General features: G+C 45.8%; 1 protein-coding gene across 1 annotated transcript in view; it reads right to left on the bottom strand.

The window, feature by feature from the left end:
- Positions 1–87: 87 nt before the first annotated feature.
- ACVR2A (activin A receptor type 2A) overlaps positions 88–17,789 on the bottom strand; it is a 50,486-nt gene continuing 32,784 nt past the window's right edge. The window contains exons 4-11 of the mRNA XM_082284991.1: positions 16,371–16,525; positions 7,118–7,261; positions 6,301–6,444; positions 5,453–5,598; positions 4,836–4,950; positions 4,385–4,523; positions 4,001–4,131; positions 88–3,491 (exon numbers count right to left, since the gene is read on the bottom strand). Coding sequence (XP_082141117.1) covers positions 3,297–3,491; positions 4,001–4,131; positions 4,385–4,523; positions 4,836–4,950; positions 5,453–5,598; positions 6,301–6,444; positions 7,118–7,261; positions 16,371–16,525 — 1,169 coding nt within the window. The 3' untranslated portion in view covers positions 88–3,296. The remainder of the gene's footprint in view (positions 3,492–4,000; positions 4,132–4,384; positions 4,524–4,835; positions 4,951–5,452; positions 5,599–6,300; positions 6,445–7,117; positions 7,262–16,370; positions 16,526–17,789) is intronic.

Raw genomic sequence — 17,789 nt, 5'->3', positions numbered from 1 at the left:
GTAACAAAACTTGGGAGTTTGGCTCAAGAACTGCTCTAGGAACGGCCCCATGTGTTTAAAGTAAGTTTCCAAAGAAGCATTTGCAAGTCAGAGTAGTCACATTTTTTATTTTCCCGCTGGGGAAGAGGGCAGAGTATACATTTGTATTTGTACAATATTTAACAATCACTTTATTGAGGGCGAGGGGGGGTTGGTTGGTTTTTTGGCACTTGCAGAAAAGCAGCAAGTGCCTTTTGACAGTAGTACAACAACCTGTGCCCAAAACACTGACAAATACAAAGAGGAAAGTTAAAGTAATCGCTCACCAAACTCGAGAGGTAACAAAGAGGAGATGGACTGAAAAAAAACCAAAACTGAGGGAGAAAGCAAAGCAGTCCTGCTGGTTGAGTATCTGAGGTAACAGATGTTCCATCAAGGATGCTACTGGAGTCGTTTTGCCCAGGGATGTGTATTGCAGCTTCCGGTGTTTTGTACCAAGTGTTCCTGATAAACAGAAATGTCTTTAAAAAGGTTAAAAAAGCTGGAAAAGAGGAGAGGGGGTGACCTGACTGATTGTGTCGATGCTGATGGGAGCGGGACAGGTCTCAGCACTGATTACACTGGAGACTGGAGAACTACACCCCTGTGGGTTCTGGGTGATTTCCATGTTCATGGGGCAGGTTGGGAATACCCCAGGAGTGGCAGCACTGGTTCAACCCCTCCAGCAGCTCTGAGGATGTGGGACAGGAACTTCTCACCCTCTCACACATAAAAATCACACCTGGTGAGGCCAGGCAGGGGCTCACACACCAGTCCAGGGCCATCCTTGGGCTGGGAGCTCACAGCTGCTGCCCCTCAGGAGCTCAGGACAGGAAGGGCCAATGGGCACTGCCAGAACAATGCCAAAATCATCCCTAGCACCATGTTCCCTGGATCCTGCCCTTGCTGCTCCAGCAGCTCAACTCCCTGAATGCTCTGAAGTGAAACAGGAATTCATTCCCAAGGCCCTGGGGGCACAGCTGGAGCAGAGCAGCTCGGGGAGACCATTCTGACCGCTTAAAAAGCACTGGGAAGGAGCAGCCTTTTCTCAGTGACGCTACATGATGCTGGTAAATCCCAGGAAGCTGGGAGTGGGACAGGAACTGAGCAGGGATATCCCAAAGGTAGGAGCCAGCCCTGAGCCCGTGGCAGCTCCGTGGGAAGGGTCACACACAGGAGGGACTTGGATACAGCTTCAGTTTGGGCCTCAGATTTCCAACAGCACAGAATGAAACCATCCCTTGGCTCTGTTTTTGCCAGGGAAGGGTTAAAAGCCCCAAGGTGTCTGAGAAGGACTGGGTTGGGACTGGTTCAGAATTCCACAGCTCCGGTCCTGTCCTGCTGTGTGGAGTTTAATTAAAAGTGGAGCAAAAATGGAAGCCAAAGGGAAGTGTCTGGCCAAGAGGACCCCACAAACTGGATTTCTTCCCCTTTCCAACGGCCCCTTGCAGCAGGATCCTCAGGCACAGCTGTGAGCAGCAGTGCCACAGCCCTGAGTGGAACATCAGCCCTTCCTCCCTCCCTGCCCAGAGCCGGCCTGGCTCTGCTTTATCCATCACACGCCACTGTTCCCAGGGATGAAGTTCACAGATCCAGGTTCCAGCCAGCCTTCAGCGAGCTCCCGCCTGCTGCTTTGCAGAGACTCTGCATGTGGACACATGGAGACAAGGACACACAGCACACCACGGGCCGCTGCCGCCTCTGCGCTCCAGGGGCTTACAACATTTATTTTCCTTGGAATTTGGCCTGAAGGATCCAATCAGTGTAGTGAGACAGGATTTGGGAGAAGCACTTTGGCACCCAGCTACCAGTCATTGTAATTCCAGCATAAGGCTCGACATCCTGAACCCCAGTCTTGGAGTTGTGAAGCCATTTTCATGTTTTTCCTTGTTTTTTGTGAGTCTGTGCTCTGGACACTGATATTCCTTTTGTTACCTCGGAATGGTCGTTGCATATTGTGAGCAGAACTAGGTTATCCCTGAAATTTGTAACATTTAGGATCTGGAATCTGTGGCTAGAACTTTGTGTGTGACTCCAGGCTCAACCTGTGGCTCACAGGGAGTGAGCTGCACTCCCCTCCAATGGCACCAAGCTTTGAGTGGAGGGAAGTTGCAAATCTCCAAGCAGAGGGTGAGGAATTGGGGGAACTGAGCTTCCTGAGGTGATCCTGAAACAGTGACACAGCCCCCACTGCCTGGCGGGACAGGGAACACGCGGCGACCTCGGCACAAACATAAATAGGAAAAAGACTCTTTTTCAAAAAAACAACAAGAATTCAGAGCTTTCCAGTGTCACAGCTCAGAGAAAATTTTAAAAAAAAATTAAAAAAAAAAAAAAAAAGAAAGTCATGCTTAAGGTTTCAAATATTCCTCAGACACAGCAAACCTAAATAGTATTCAGTTAAATAAATGGATGAGATACTCTGGGAAACAGAGGGAAAAGCTTTCAACTAAAAGAGGAAGGAAAATTTTCTTTCAATAAACAGCACTTTTTCTTTTTTATACACAACAAGCGAGTACAAGAAAAGGCTAAAAACACGGCTCTAGGAATGGCCACTTCCTGGGGGCATGAAGCTTTCCCCTTCTTAAATAACACAGGGAATTGGGAATACATCATTTACAAAACACGGAGCGGTTTATTATTCCAATTAGTGTTGTCAATCATAATTTAGTGAGGTGGAACTGAGGTATACCTGGTTGAGGGAGGTTAAGTAATACTTGGAAGCCTCTTTGCTCTATCCCATTGATTACTCTTGTTTCTGTACACGGAACAGCAGCACACGGAACATTCACAAGCTGTGTCGTAGTCGCATTACAATAGTCATTTTATAAACAACAACGAATGCAATAAAAACAAGTTACCCTTTTTTTTTTTGTTGTTTTTAAATCTGAAATGAAATGTTTTTGATTTAAAAAAAATAACAGTAGTTCATTTAAAGGAATTAGTCTCTTCTGACAGGGATTAAGAAATCGGATGTCAGTGTTTAAAACGCTCATTAGCCCATTCAGGTCCGGATTCTTCATTGTAAGTTCCTTATCAGCACGTGAGGGGTTCTCAGTCACGTCCTTCAGGTGTAAGCAGGGAATGCAGAAAGTCTCATGGATCCACGTTGGGAAGGAGGAGGAGGGGGAAAACAAAGGATAAACACCTCTTGGTGATGTTCCAGAGAGACTTACCATCCGTTCTTCCCACCCAGAACAGCAGTGACGCCAGCAGTCCGTGCGCTGTAGCAGCTCCAGTGAAGAGTCCTGTGGTCACTTCCATGACCAGTGCAACTATCATAGACTGGATTCTTTGGGAGGAAAGTCAACGTTTGTCACCATTGTGACCACAGTCACAATGTCCTCTGTTGTTATAATGTTAGTGAGTTTTTGCATCTGGATGATCCTCTCCTCCACACAGCCCGCGGACAGCCGGGCCTCGGCGTCGTGATCCCAGCACTCCTCGATGGTCTCACACAGCATCGCCATTCCCTGTGGAAAACCAGGCCAGGGAAAACCATCACACACCCACAGGAACAGAGGGGGGCCCCAGATAAAAAATGGTGTTTTAAGGGACACCGGGCAAATGGGAACCCTTGGATCCCACAGGACACGGGGCTGGGTTGGGTGTAAACCTGGAGTGTCCTGTGGGGCCTCAGCTCTGCTTTGTTCTGCACTATTGAACCAACAACTCTTCAACAACACAGGGCAAATCTTTCTCTGCAGCTGGAGCTTCACAGTGTTCTAAAGAGGTGAATCCCTCAGCCATCAATTGGCACTTCAATGAAAAGTAACTCCAGGATCTCCCACCAAAAAGCTGAAAAAATCACTCACTTTCTACTACTGAAGAAAGAGCAGTTTAAGATGAGGAACATTTACAGCCCATTTAACTCCTACTGGAATTATTAAATCCCTCCCAAACCCCAGTGTGATGGACACAACACGGCATGGACAGAATGTGGGATTCAAATCCTTGCAGCAGTGGGTTGGGTCACACTTACAGAATGTTTCTGCCAACACTCCCTTAGGACAGGCCTCTTCTTTTTGTGCACCACAACTTCCTGCATGTCCTCCAGGGACGGGTGCTGGCCAATCTCCTCCTCAAAAGGCAGCATGTACTCGTCCACGGGGCCTGCAGAGGGAAACATGAGTTCAACCACTGACTTGGAAAAGGGAAAGAAGATTGGATTGTTGGGAATTTGGCCATAATCAGAATCCCAGAGTGGTTTGGGTTGGAAGAGATTTCACCCAGTTCCACTCTTGCCATGGGCAGGGATGCCTCCCACTATCCCAGGCTGCTCCAAGCCCTGCCCAAGCTGGCTTTGGACACTCCAGGGACCCACAGTGCTGACCCTGAGCATTCCCCAGCCGAGGCCGTTGCTCACCGTCGGCGGCCGTGCAGCGCGAGGCCAATTCCCAGAGGACCAATCCCATGGCGTACATGTCTATCCTCAGGAACGCGTCCCTTTGGAAGTTGATAGCACCTTCGAGCACCTCCGGAGCCATGTACCTGCGGGTGCCCACCTGCAAGGGCAGCAGAACACCACAATTTGTACCCAGAATCAGCCCCAGCACGGGCACCAGCCCAGCTGCTGCCAAACAAAATCCACGCTTTGTCCCAGATTAAACAAAGCCATGGTTATTCCTGCCTTAGGAAGTTTCATCCCTCAGTTTCTGAACAGTAATTAAATAATTAATAAAATATGACAAAAGTTCTTGTCCAAATCTTCCAGTCAGGATAAAAAGGGGAAGAAGCTATGCAATGAGCCTGAGGTGGAATTCCCATTCACATCCATGTAACAGCTGGATCATTCCTGGAAATAAACCAGAACTTACCTGTCCATGGGTGTCTCCTGCAGACTTTCCAGCCTCAAACTTTAAAGCTAGACCGAAATCAGCAATACAAGCTGTGAGGTTGTTTTTCAGCAGCACATTCTTGCTTTTAATGTCCCTTTCAAGTTCAAGAAAAAACCACAAATTAGAGATCTAGAACATGGAATACAGATAAAACTAAGGAAAAAGGGATAGCATAAAACAAGGAACATTATGGTATGAAAGGCAAAAACAGGATAAAGAAGTAGATAAGTTAAACAACAAAATGACAATAATAAAACCTTGCAGACCTTTATCCTTATGGGAACAAATGAGACAGCAGTTGGAACTGTAAATTTCTGCTTGTTTTTAAAATAAACACAGATGTATGATGGATATATGGAGATATGGAGATATGGATGATACAAGTGGGATACAGAGATAGAATGCAAATGTTTTAATCCGAGTATGCAGTGAGTGCATCTTGTTTAAATAGCAGGAAACAAAACCCTTGGAAAAATGCATCGTGCTGGCTCCTAACACGGAGACACGGAATTCCTGCAGGAACAGAAGGTGATGGGCTGCATGCAGGATTCCCATGTGTCCCCATTCCCGGGCAGCTGCCATTCCCAGGGCAGTACCTGTGGGAGATGGCCGGCTTGTGGCCGTCCTTGAGCCCCGGGATGTCCTCGTGCAGGTAGGCCAGGCCACGGGCCATGGTCTGGGCGATGTGGCACAGCTCGTTCCACGACACCACGTTGGCCTTCAGGAAATCTGTCAGGGACCCCTGCAGCAAAACAGTCACACACCCAGCTCAGTGTCACTCATCCAGGGAAAAGCTGCAATTCCTGCTGAGCTGGGGGGAACATCTGTAGGACCTCTGACTGTCCTTCCTCATGGACCAACAGGAGTTTCAGAGTGAAAGACACTCTGAATAAACAGAGATGAAATCATTCAACACCCCAGTTTCAGAGTGAAATATTCACTGAACAAATCTAAAGAGATCAAAATTATTCAACATAAAACTGCACATATTCTTAATTAATCATATTTGTGTTTCTTCCTGTTGCTGTCACAATAGAATTAATCTGTATCACTTCATTTTTATTTTTCATTCCAATCAACCAACAAGAGTGGACCAAAAATAACCTCCTCCAATCTCTGCAAGATGGTAGGTTATTTATTTCAGGCAGGCTTAGATGGGGGATATTCAAAAAGACATATTCTAAAAAGCCAAAAAAAGGTAGAATTAATTTTTGATTGTTTCCTAAACAACTCCTCTATCAGTAAAACCTGACGACAGCTTCCTCAGCTGTCTGAAAATGAACTGAACCAAACTCACACCCAGTGAAAAGCGAGCAGCTAAGTGCAAAATACTTTCAATTTTCTTCCTTATCTGCCTCAACTCCACATCTGTGACACTCTTCTAGGGCTGTTCTCCCCCTGCCTCACTCAGGAGAGCCCCGAGCCCATGGAGGGGCAGCCCCACCTTCTCGTGGAAGGCGGTGATGAGCCACAGGTCGACGTCAATGCTGGAGCCGCGCTTCTCGGCGCCAATGAACTGCAGGATGTTGTCGTGCTTCATCCCGGGCAGGCTGTAGATCTCATACTCGTTCTGCCATGACTGCTTGTCCTGCAAACACAGCAGCACAACCCCAGTTACCCACCAGGAACGGGATACCGGGGGCTGGCCCTGAGGGGAGTTTGCTCCCAGCATTTGGAAAAGGTCTATCAAAAAACACAGGGAATTTCTGCTGCAAGAACAAGAGCCTGCAGTGTTTAATCACCATCAGGAAACACCAGCACATTCCTGCACCTCGAGTGGCAGGGGGTGCTTTAATGAATGTAAAAACCCATCCCAGCATCACCATTCAGCATCACTCTGTGTTCTCAAAATTCTTCAATCCATTTAATCCAAGCCACAGCTTTCCGAGGGCACTTGCTGGGCAGTAAGTGTTATGGCACTTAATTGAGGCAGGTTTAATTGGAACAATCTCTTTAGGGTTTGCATTTCAGGACATTCCTTCTAAGTACAATTTAATTTGATTATTAACTGGTCAAGAAGTGGGTGAGAGCTGCTTAAAACTATGGATGCTGAATGATTTTATGACTAGAAACACACACTTCACAGGGTTTATGCTTCAGTAATGTGTTTACTGCAGTAAAATACTTCTTTTAAATCACCAAAACTCTTCCTGCATCTTTTACACCTCAAGGACGTTTCCATTTGGATTTACAGAATTATTGGGCCAAGAAAAGCTGCTTTAATGTGAGGAACAACCCAGGACCCCAAGAGTTCTGCTCACCTGGATGGGGAATATTTTGACTGCAACGTATTCATTGAGCAGCTGAGCTTTCCACACACACCCAAATCTCCCCCTGGCTTTGATCTCCAGGAGCTGCAGCGGCTTCAGACCCATCAACGGAGATGGTGGGGGAGGCCCAGGATCCTGCAATCAGGTGAGACCATTAATTAATGCTGCTGATGTTAATGGCATTAATTCATGTCATCCCTGACAGCACTACAGATAAAGGATTGTAAACGGGGAGATCCTGGAATCACCCAGCCAAACCCCACTGCAGCAATTCCCCAAACATCCAGGCACAAAGCCGAGCCCTTCTCCGCAGGGACGGGAAATGGGATTGTGAAACATGCTCAGGAGGGATGTGCCAGAGGGAGCAGCTCCACAGGGATGGGATACACCCGGATAACCGGGTGGGACAGCACAGCAGGAACCAAGGAATGACGTGATCAGCTGGGAAAGCACAGCAGAAATTAAAGAAGAATATACTCAGGTGGGAAAGCACAGCAGAAATTAAGGAATAGTCTAATCAGGTGGGAAAACAGCAAAAATTAAGGAATAATGTGACCAGGTGGGAAAGCACAGCAGAAATTAAGGAATAATGGAATCAGGTGGGAAGAAAGCATAGCAGAAATTAAGGAATATTGTAACCAGGTGGGAAAGCACAGCAGAAATTAAGGGATATTGTAACCAGGTGGGGAAGCACAGCAGCAATTAAGGAACAAAGATAATCAAGCTTTACTTGTTACATTTGTTAAGAGCTGGAATTGCAATGAGCTCCTTGGATGCAATTAAGGTTTTCTGTGTTTATCTGATGTGTGGGACCTTTGAACCCTGCAGATCCACATGTGGGGATCAGCCCCTCCTGCCCCACTCCCACTGCTCCCCACTTTGCCAGTGTGTTCCTGAGATCCCAGCACCTGGCTGGACCCAGAAGGGAGCTGGAGCTACACTGCAGAGGTGATCTTGTCCTGTCCTGCAGGATTGGTACAACTGGAGGTGAGACGGAGCTTCCCCAGGGCTCTGTATCCATATCCCATTTCCATATCCCATTTCCATATCCCCACACTACAGCCTGGGACCATTTCCCTTCCTGGGAAAGGGGAGGGGACAGTTTATTGCACACCCTGTAGCTGCTGTATCACATCATCTGAACAGAACGAGCAGATTCTCGATTTTATTGCCAAAGCTCTGCTTCCTTCTGGGCTGGCCCTTTCCCTCCAGGTGGGATCAGCTCATCCCGGTATAAAAACCCCAACAACCAACCCCAAAGTTTTCAAAAAGCGTCCAAAACACCTCCTTGGCTCCTCTATTTTCCCCACAGAGCCCCTGTAAAGCTGTTTTCAAGAGAATGAAAACCACCAGAGGAGTTGCTTCAACAAGAGAGAGGAGAGCACTCAATAAAGAGTTAAATACTTGAGCACTTCCATCAAAACCATAAAATCCTGGGCAGGTTAAAGACACATTTTGTGACAAACTGTGGGGTTAAGAACCCTTAATAGGGGGAGAATGGAGACAAGTGCTGAGAACACAAGTCCTGAGTAGTTTCAGTGCAGGAATAAACATCCACTCTCTGCTTTCTTACACAACTACAAATAAATTAAAAAGAACAAGTTTCAGAGGAAGAGTCAGAGCAGAGTAACCTCATTGCATAAATTAATAACTAGAAAAAGAATATAAATAACATTTGAAATCCAAATTAGAAACACACTGCAACACTGTCCTCAAAAAAGGAGGAAATCCTTTTGTCAATGTGACAGCGACAGGCGCTTGAAGTTGTGACATCAACATTTGCAGCACAGAAAATGAAGTTTGAGAGTGAAGATTTCCCTCCCTTGGTGCCTTTCATTCCCTGCCAGAGCCCTCTTGGAATATTCCAGGCACCAGGGAAAGCAGTGCCCTCAATTTGTAAAATACAAACTGTACTAAACAAAGATTTGTAAATGCAGTTTGTCGTTGTTAGAAGAGGAAGTGGGAACAAGATGCTCCAATTTATCCCCCAAAGCCAACCCTGATTTAATGAACTGTTCAAGTTCAGAACCTCCCGCCTTGTCTAAACCAGAGAAATTTGTAGGAAATAACCCCAAATCCCCCTTTGCTCCAGTGGCTTGGATTCCCCTTCCTTCCCACACTCTCCTCCCAAGAAACTGCTGGGATTTGGAAGCACCTGGTGCCTGAATCAACCATCAGGAAAATCAAAACCTCCAAGTTCCAGCATCTCTGCCAGGAGCTGGAAATGAAAGTGACAGTGAAACCTGGTGCTTCCTAATTCCCCAGTAGACCACAACCCTTCCCATACACCAAATTCCCTATTTCCAAGAAATCCCTGGCTCTCCACACCACCTTCCCAGCACCTGCCACAGCCCCTCCTGCAGTTCCAGCACCTTTCCCTTTCCTGGGAAGACATTTCTGGGAGCCAAAATTTCCGTTGTTGCTGAGACAGCGCCACCCGCCCACAGCCCAACCCAAACAAATCCCAATTCCAAGTGGGAAGCAGAATTCCTGCTGTTAACACAACTAGAAAGAAAAGTTTTCCTTTTTTTCCCCCCGATTTTTTCTGAACACCTTGCTTAAAATCCAACTCCAGACTCTGCAGCTCCAGGGACTATTTTTACATGGATGCATTCCCTGACAATATTTCCAACTCGCTCTGCTCCAAGGAAAAATGTTTAACGTTCCAGAGGCCCCGTTATTCCCGTGTGGCCTTGGGGCTGATCTCTGTGGCGCCGAGGCCAGAATGCCAGCAGGGATGGCAGGAGGATAAACTGGGCTCCCAGATTTCCAGCTGTCAAAAAATCCAGGGCCCAATTCCCTGTTCCTGCTCCTTCCCTCAGACTGAGTCACACAGGGAAAATATTCCTTAAGGAAGGGTCACTTCCAGGAATGGGGTTCCTCAAGGGTCCTCAAAAATGGGTCTTGAGATCAGAGAGCAGCTCAACAAATGTGGAACTCAAATCCATTAAAAGCAGCTCCTTGGAGGCAGGACCCAGCATCCCTGACTGGGATAAGGGTATCAAACATGGAATAGAGATCCAAGGAACTCTGGAAACTCTTTACAGAGGCACAGTCAGGAAAATATTCAAATTTTAAGACATTTAAACCATTTGATTTTCTTCTAAAATGTGTTTCCAAGGTATTTCAGGTATTAATTAGAGAACTTTAACGATGACAGAAATTGAGCATTTCTATTACACCTCAAATCTTGATGTTTTCAATATTCCATTGAAAAGCTGAGCAGGAATGCCCCAGTTTTTAAATTAAGGGGTCCCGGGGACTTGGAGTTTAATACAAATAAAAATAACACCGGGCCAGTGGGAAAGATGAAGAGCAGTGAAGGAGTACGTTCATTTTTCTCCAGATGATCCATTTTTGTGAGTTTCTGCACTACACAAAATGCCAGGATCAGCAGGTGGAGACCACACAGCTCCAGTGGGTGTTTCCAGGTGGGAGATGGGAATGGAGAGCCAAAGACAGGGCACAGGGGGGTGGGATGCGCCCTTGGCTTCCAGGGAAAGCCCTGTGCTGGGGCCATGGATCCCCCTGGCCATGTCCCTGTGTTCCAGGATCAATCCCAGATTGCAGGTACTGACCCCACCAGCCACGAGAGCTCCAGGGAATTTTAGGAGATCCATGAACCCCAGGCTAAAGCTGCATTTTTAAACCACACATGTTGACAAATGGCTCGTCCAAAATACTGAGAAATCACAATTCCGACCAAACAACGTCTCCCACATCCCCAGAAAGCCAGGAACAAACATCCTCTTACCTCAATCATTATATGAAAGGCGTGCTTGCAGAGAGGGAAAAAACACAGGCAAGAGAAATTACTATTTACACCAGGAATGGGATGCAAAAACAGCTTAGAGGAGACAAAGTCAATTATTTGTGAGTTAGTGACAGAAATGTTCACGGGGACAGCAAAACTTTCTCATACCAGTATCAACATTTAAAACAACAATCAAAGAAATCCAGCATTGTCAGCCAAGAAAAATGGGGAAAACAGGATTATTACATAGGCAATTAACTGAATTATTTTATAATTACATCAAGAAATGTCCACTGCAGGTGTACAGAGCCGTATGGAACTTCCAAACATGAAATTCCAAACCCCCGGGATGCAAACTCATTCCCTGCAGTGCCCCCCGCTGCCCGCGAGGGGGCAGCGCCGCACCGGTGAAATTCCCCTCCCTGGCGCTGGCCGGGAACGGGAAACTTCCAATGGCCCAGTTGGAATCAAACTTCATCAACGAACGGCACCATGGATTTGGGCTCCATCACTGAACCTGATCGATAAATCTGTAAATAGAGGGGGAACTCGAACACACTGCACCCAGCAGACACAAAGAGTGAGATCAATCACAATATTAAAAATTCCTTCAAACAATCCCAGGAAGTTTACAGACCGTGGAACAAAATCCAGGCTAAACCCATGTCCCAGGATTTCCATGACCCCCTTGTTTGTGCCGCTTTCATCGCTTTTGTTGAACAACCTCGGTGTCACCCCAGCAGAGACACAGAGATGCCTCCGTTCCTCCTCCTGCACTTTGGACTGGGAGGACCTGGCACTCCCAGAGCAGCTGTGGCTGCCCCTGGATCCCTGGCAGTGCCCAAGGCCAGGCTGGATGGGGCTTGAAGCACCCTGGGACAGTGGGAGGTGTCCCTGCCCATGGCAGGAGTGGCACTGGATGAGTTTTAAGTTCCAGTCGAACCCAAACATTCCAGGATTCTGTGACTCACCTGAGCCATGTCCTCTGTCCTTTATACCTGGATGGGCTGGATGTGGGAAGAGCAGGGAATTCAAGCCCCTGTCTCCAGCTGCGATCCCTTTCTCCCCCTCTGCCTTCACACCCTCAGGATGCTCTGGAGCACAGGGCCAACCCAAGCCTCTCCCTGTGCCTGAAGAGTTCCAAGCACACACTTCCCTTTCTCCAAATAATTAATGCCAGAGGGGCTGGAGGATTCCTTGGAGAATGGAGTCATAAATCCTGTACCAGAGCTTGGAGCACGGGGATCCACCAGGATCTCCTCCACCACTGGCCAGCGCAGCTCCGGAGCGGAGAAAAATCCACCCCAAGAGGCTGCAAGTCCTTTTTTCCAGGCCTATTCATTATTAAAGTTCTCCAGCTCCTGAGAATTATGGAAATTCCTCAGCAAGAAGCAGAAATATGTATGAATTCAACCTTTGTGCTCTGACCATAATGAGAAACTGCAAAAATGAAGCTCTGAGAAACAAGTCCTCTCCCAAACCTCTCACTCCTCCCTCGAGGGATCAGCTTCCCCCAAACACTGATAAATTCCACACACATGGAAATTTTAAAAAGATGTATTTATGCTCATTAACACCTCTGGATTATAAACCAATGTCCTCCCCTTCAGCCCACAGAGCATCACCTCAGGCTCCCAGCAGAAATCCAAAGGGCACTGGTTTAAGGGTATCGGGCTACAAAAGAAATGCAAATCTGAGATTCATGTCAGGAATTAACTCTGATAAACAAAAACTGGGAGCAGTCAACCCCCCTGGAAACCCCTATTACCCCCACAAAGGTACATAAACACACTCACTGCTGTTTATGCTGCCCGAAAACCAACTCTAATGGGTTTATTACAATATTTGTAACCAATTAGACCAATAAAACCCCTAAGCACTGTGGGTTTTCCCCAATATCTGGGCTACCCCACAGCCATACTCTGAACTGTAAAAGCTGCTTTTTGGTATTTTCACACAAATTCTTCCCTCTGTTACAGATCTGAACTTGTACCAGCCCAAGGATTCTATTAGGAAAAAAAAAGGACCCCCGGTTTCAAGCTCCTCACCCAGTGCACATTCAGGACTCCAGATTTGCAATAACTTCCCAATCTCTTTTCCCACTTCCCTATAAGCACCTGGCTTCTCCCTGTGTGTATTTTTCAAGTAGCCATTAATCTTCCCAGGTTTGGATTCAATCCTTCTAAAAACACCTCTCCCTTGCACTTTTCCAGTGTTGAAATGTAACAATAACAAGAAAAGAAAAATCTGGCTTTTGGAAGGCTAAAATGGGCAAAATCTGAGCAATTGATTTAATTCCTTCATTCTTCAGCAGGAAACTGGGATTTTCTCAGTGTAGAAAGATTATCCCAGAAATTTCAAGTGCACCAGGTAGATTTAGGAATTCCTGTGCTCAGTGATTAAAACCCTGATGCATCTTTGACGCCAGAAAATTCAACCATTTCAGAAGAAATCCCCAAATTTAGTCATGAAGACCAGAAGTGAATCTGCAAAGCCTTTTCTCAAGCCTCTCAACACAATTCTCATTTCAAAACCAACCCAAAGCAAAAAAGCAACTGTGATGCAGTAAAATCTTGCCAAGCTGGGCGCCCAGGGAAGTACAAGAGGTTAAAGATTCCCTGCTCGGTGGGGTGAGACATGGGGGGAGCTGCCAAAGCCCGAGTGGCAGCTCCGTGTGAAGGGTGACAGTGGCACCCATCAGCTGCCAGGGTGGGAACAGCCCCTTGGAATCTGCACTGACAGCTCTGGCCCCAGCCCAAGGCATGTCAGGAAGAAGGGAGCAGCTCCCTGCCATCCACACTCCAGTTTTATGGGGAATGTCTGGGGAGAAACCTGGATTACACCTCATTCCAGACCACAGGGTTCCATTGCCAGGGTCCCCCAGTGACAGTGAACCAGGTCACCGCAACTCCTTCTGCAGAACACTGCACACACTCAAATATTTAAAATACCAACCCAATTCTTTTGATAACTTTTATCAGCTGATGAATTTATGTTTGCTAAATCAAACAGAAATAAGGAGACAGAACAGTTCTTAAGTGTTTTCCATACACACAGATGTATTCAGCAAACATGGATTTGTTAATAACTCATTTGAGAACACAGATAGTGACAGATTTGATGGAATTTGACAGCTTTCACTGGATAGTTCCCCACACAGCAGTGAGGCACAGTGAGCAGCACAAACAAGCCAAGACTAATTGTCCTTTATGTCTTGTTACAGGTTCAAACATTTCTTACAGGTTGTTTCTTGCTTTTTTCTTTTCAAATATTCCAAATTATTTCTTTCCCTTTTGCTCTCTGATTTTTTTATCACCACTTCTATTCTTTTTTATTTATCACTTCTTCTAATTCTTTCACCATTTCTCATTCTTCAGCATTTCCTCATTTTTATCTTTTGCTTATTCCTCATCCATCCTTTCATTTTTTTTACTGGAAGTTTGGTACCAGGGCAGCAGCTTGGTACTCCCATTGTTTCTGGGAATAAACCAAGGAAGAGCAGATAACCTTTATTTGTATCTGACATGGAGCAATCCCTGTTATTCCTGCTGTACATCTGACCTGTCCATTCTACCACTGCTATACAAAGATTTAAACCAAATCCATTTGCCTGCAAACTCCACTCATGCCCTGATTATTAATACACTATTAACAGATTAATTGCAGAAATATTTCCGTGTTTATTCGTGGTTATAAAGTTCCCAATGGTTTCCCTCCTTCCCTGTCTCCTGTTCCAACCAGCTGTAATCAAATTTAAAGTGGGAACCACTGCTCTGCTGCATATGGGAGAGTGTTTATACACTGGATTTACATAATAATTCCGGGTAGTTTTTCAGGCAGAAGTGGCTTTTCCTGACTTTCCACATGAGCCTTGATGTCTGTTCACCACAAGATAGGAAAATGTTGTTGCCCACAAGCACCAAGGAGCACTTATCCCAAAGATACAATCTGAGCATGAACACCCCAGCTGATTACCCTATTTATTAAAAATTTAGGTGTCCATCCTGCTCCAAACACAGCCCATGAAAGAAAAAAACTGCAGCAAAAGGAGGGAGAATCAGAATTCGAGTTCTTGATACCCCACATGTATTTAACATTCACTTGCTTTTTCTATGGCTTTATCCATGACTTAATTTCTTTACGAAGACAATCCCACACTGGAATTATCCCCACGATTAGCAGTTATGAATTTGATCTCCCAGCAAAGACCACTGGGTTGATGTAAAGTCCCAAATCCATAAAATGGGAGCTGGATGAACTAATTATGCTGACAGATTGCAGGGAGTCTGAGGAGCTGCAATCCTCTCTGCAAGGACAGCAAACAGACTTTTTTCCTCTAAATTATGTTCTTTTCATTTGGCAACAACATATGTCCACTGCCTCTCCCCAAATTCCTCTTATCTATTACTGCGAAACTGAAACCAAAACACTTGAGTTATCAACCCCAGGCAATCCTGCTTCCTGCAGCACCCTCCAGTCAAGCAGCAGCACTGAAAATATCCCAGGAGCTGGGAGCACGGAGCCCACACAGATCAATCCTTGGCAATCCTACCCAAAAGAACAGGAGTTTCAATTTTAATCATAAAAAATGTCACTGTAGGACAGGTCACATATTCTGGTCACTGAGCTGAGTTAGAAGCTCAATTCTTACTGCAAAAATCCAAATTACTTCTCTATTTCCACAACTACATTTTCTCCATCCTTTTTGCTTTGGTCTCTAGAATTTCATGTTTTAACTCTTTCCATAAAAGCCTCATAATCTCAGTTGGATCTCCAGACATAACTGAAGGAAGAGGAATTCCAGGATTAGCACAAATTACAGCTCCAGGATCAGCTGGAGCCTCCCAACAGCAGGAACTCCACACACAGGAGGTTTGTTTGGATGCAGCAGGTTACACTCAAATGTGGAGCCCACAACCTCATCATCCTTTTGAAACAAAACACCAACACCCCTAAAACTGAAACATTTCAAGACAAAACAGAAAATACATAAACAAGAGAAAGAAGATAACAGGAATCACAATCCTTGATCTGAGCTACACCCTGGAGTTGTGCTTGAAGATTTTCTGAACATTCCCTTTAACTGCACCTGTATCCCAGTTCCAGGCTTCCTTAAAAACAGCTCATCCTCTATTAGCTACTATTTTCTGTACACCTCAAATGGCCAAGATGAATTGGCAACTCCCTTTTTTGTTCTCAGCCAAGCATTACAGCTCAGCCCGAAGCACCCCTTCACTGTGTCTTTGCCCTCTGTGTTCAGTTTTTCTCCTCCCAAACAAAGAGATGCATAAAAACATGAAGTAGTTGCTGATATAGTCATCAAAGAATAATTAATAAGGCTGTTTAAGTAAAGCTTAATTCTCTGCTTTAGGGGAGAGCAAGCGTTAGGACCTCGAAACCAGGAGGGCAACAGAGACCAGCCATGAGACAGATCCCCTTCAGGAATGGTTTGGCCCTTAGAAATCCCCAAATCCCACAGCAGGGGCTCACCTGGGTGGGAACAAGCACGGGAGGATAGGCCAGCTTGTGATGTCTGTACATCCAGAAGGAAAAGAGCACAATCACTGCAATTCCCATGATAGGCACCAAGGAATACAGCAAGGTGTTGAACAGAGGTGGCTTCGGTGTAACAGGATTGGAAGTTGCTGAAGAGAAAAAAAAAGGACACAGCTTTTAAAGAACAAAACCAGGCAGTGTTTGAAATGTGCAGCAGCCTGAATTTTCTAACAGCTCCTGCCAGCAGCACAGCAGGCTCCCAGCAGCTGATTAGCCAGCACAAACTAACACCTGGTTAAAAGGCAGCACTCTGGAAAGCATGGGAATAGCTCAGATCCCAGATTCACGCTTCAGCACGGTGGAATTCTGTGCCTCCAACCCCCACCAGCCTAGAGCAAGCAAGGGGTGTTTGTATTCCCAGGGGATTGCAAGAATGCATCACCTAATGAATGGAAAACAATCCATACTGAGGTTTAGCCTTGCACAGGGCAGAAATAACCTGCCAGCACTTCTGTGCTCTGCTGCTCGGCTGCAAGGAGGAGTTCTCCAGGTGAAGACACTTCCACACAACCTCAAAAAAGGCTCTGGAAAATCTGGAGCTGCTTCAAAGGCAGCCACAGCCCCCTGGGGCAAGAGAGGGCTCATGAGAGGGAAGAATGTCAATTATTGCCTTAGCAGCATCACTGACAAAAATGACAATAATATCTCCTGGGTCAACAAAGGCTATTTTAATCTCCCAAAAAGTGTTCTTTCATTTCATAAACAACTTCCTCTGGCTATTTGGTACATGAGACATTTGCTGGTTTCAGCTCAGTTATTAACATCACTCCGTTTTCCAGCAAAGCTTAGATTCCCGACTGGAAGAAGATAGGCAAGAAAAATCAAATCATTTTTAGCTGCTGTTTTTTAAAATAATTATTTGTTACATCTGCCTAATTTGATTGTCCTTCAGAACTACACAATATGCTGAGACTGAAGAACCTACAAGACAAGAAATTCTTTCCCCCTTTTGAGAGGTTACTGTATGCATTCACAGAGGAATTCAAGGTCCAGCTGGGATAAAGAGGATTTTTTTTGAAGAAAAGGAGAATCCCCAGGCTGGCACAGGGATACAGGGATGATTTACACACTTACAGGAGCTTAACCATGCAATTAAGGTAAGATTTGACAGTAACTTCTGTATCTTAAACCAGGCAATTATTCCAGATTATCCTTCCTTCTCACCCTTGGAAAGAGCTGAAGCACCTTTTATTGATTTTATAGGGAAGAACCTCTCCAAGTGGAATAAATGAACTGGCAATTCCTCGGCTCTGCCTGGGAATGCACAGAGCTCTATCAGAACCCTCTGGCAGCAAAGGCAGGCCAGGACTTTTGGAAAAGCCTGATCTCCTGAAGAAGCACCACGTGGAATAT

Source organism: Coloeus monedula (genome assembly GCF_965178545.1).
Source record: "Coloeus monedula genome assembly, chromosome: 7".
Lineage (NCBI taxonomy): Eukaryota > Metazoa > Chordata > Aves > Passeriformes > Corvidae > Coloeus > Coloeus monedula.
This window is presented reverse-complemented; position numbering and strand designations above follow the sequence as displayed.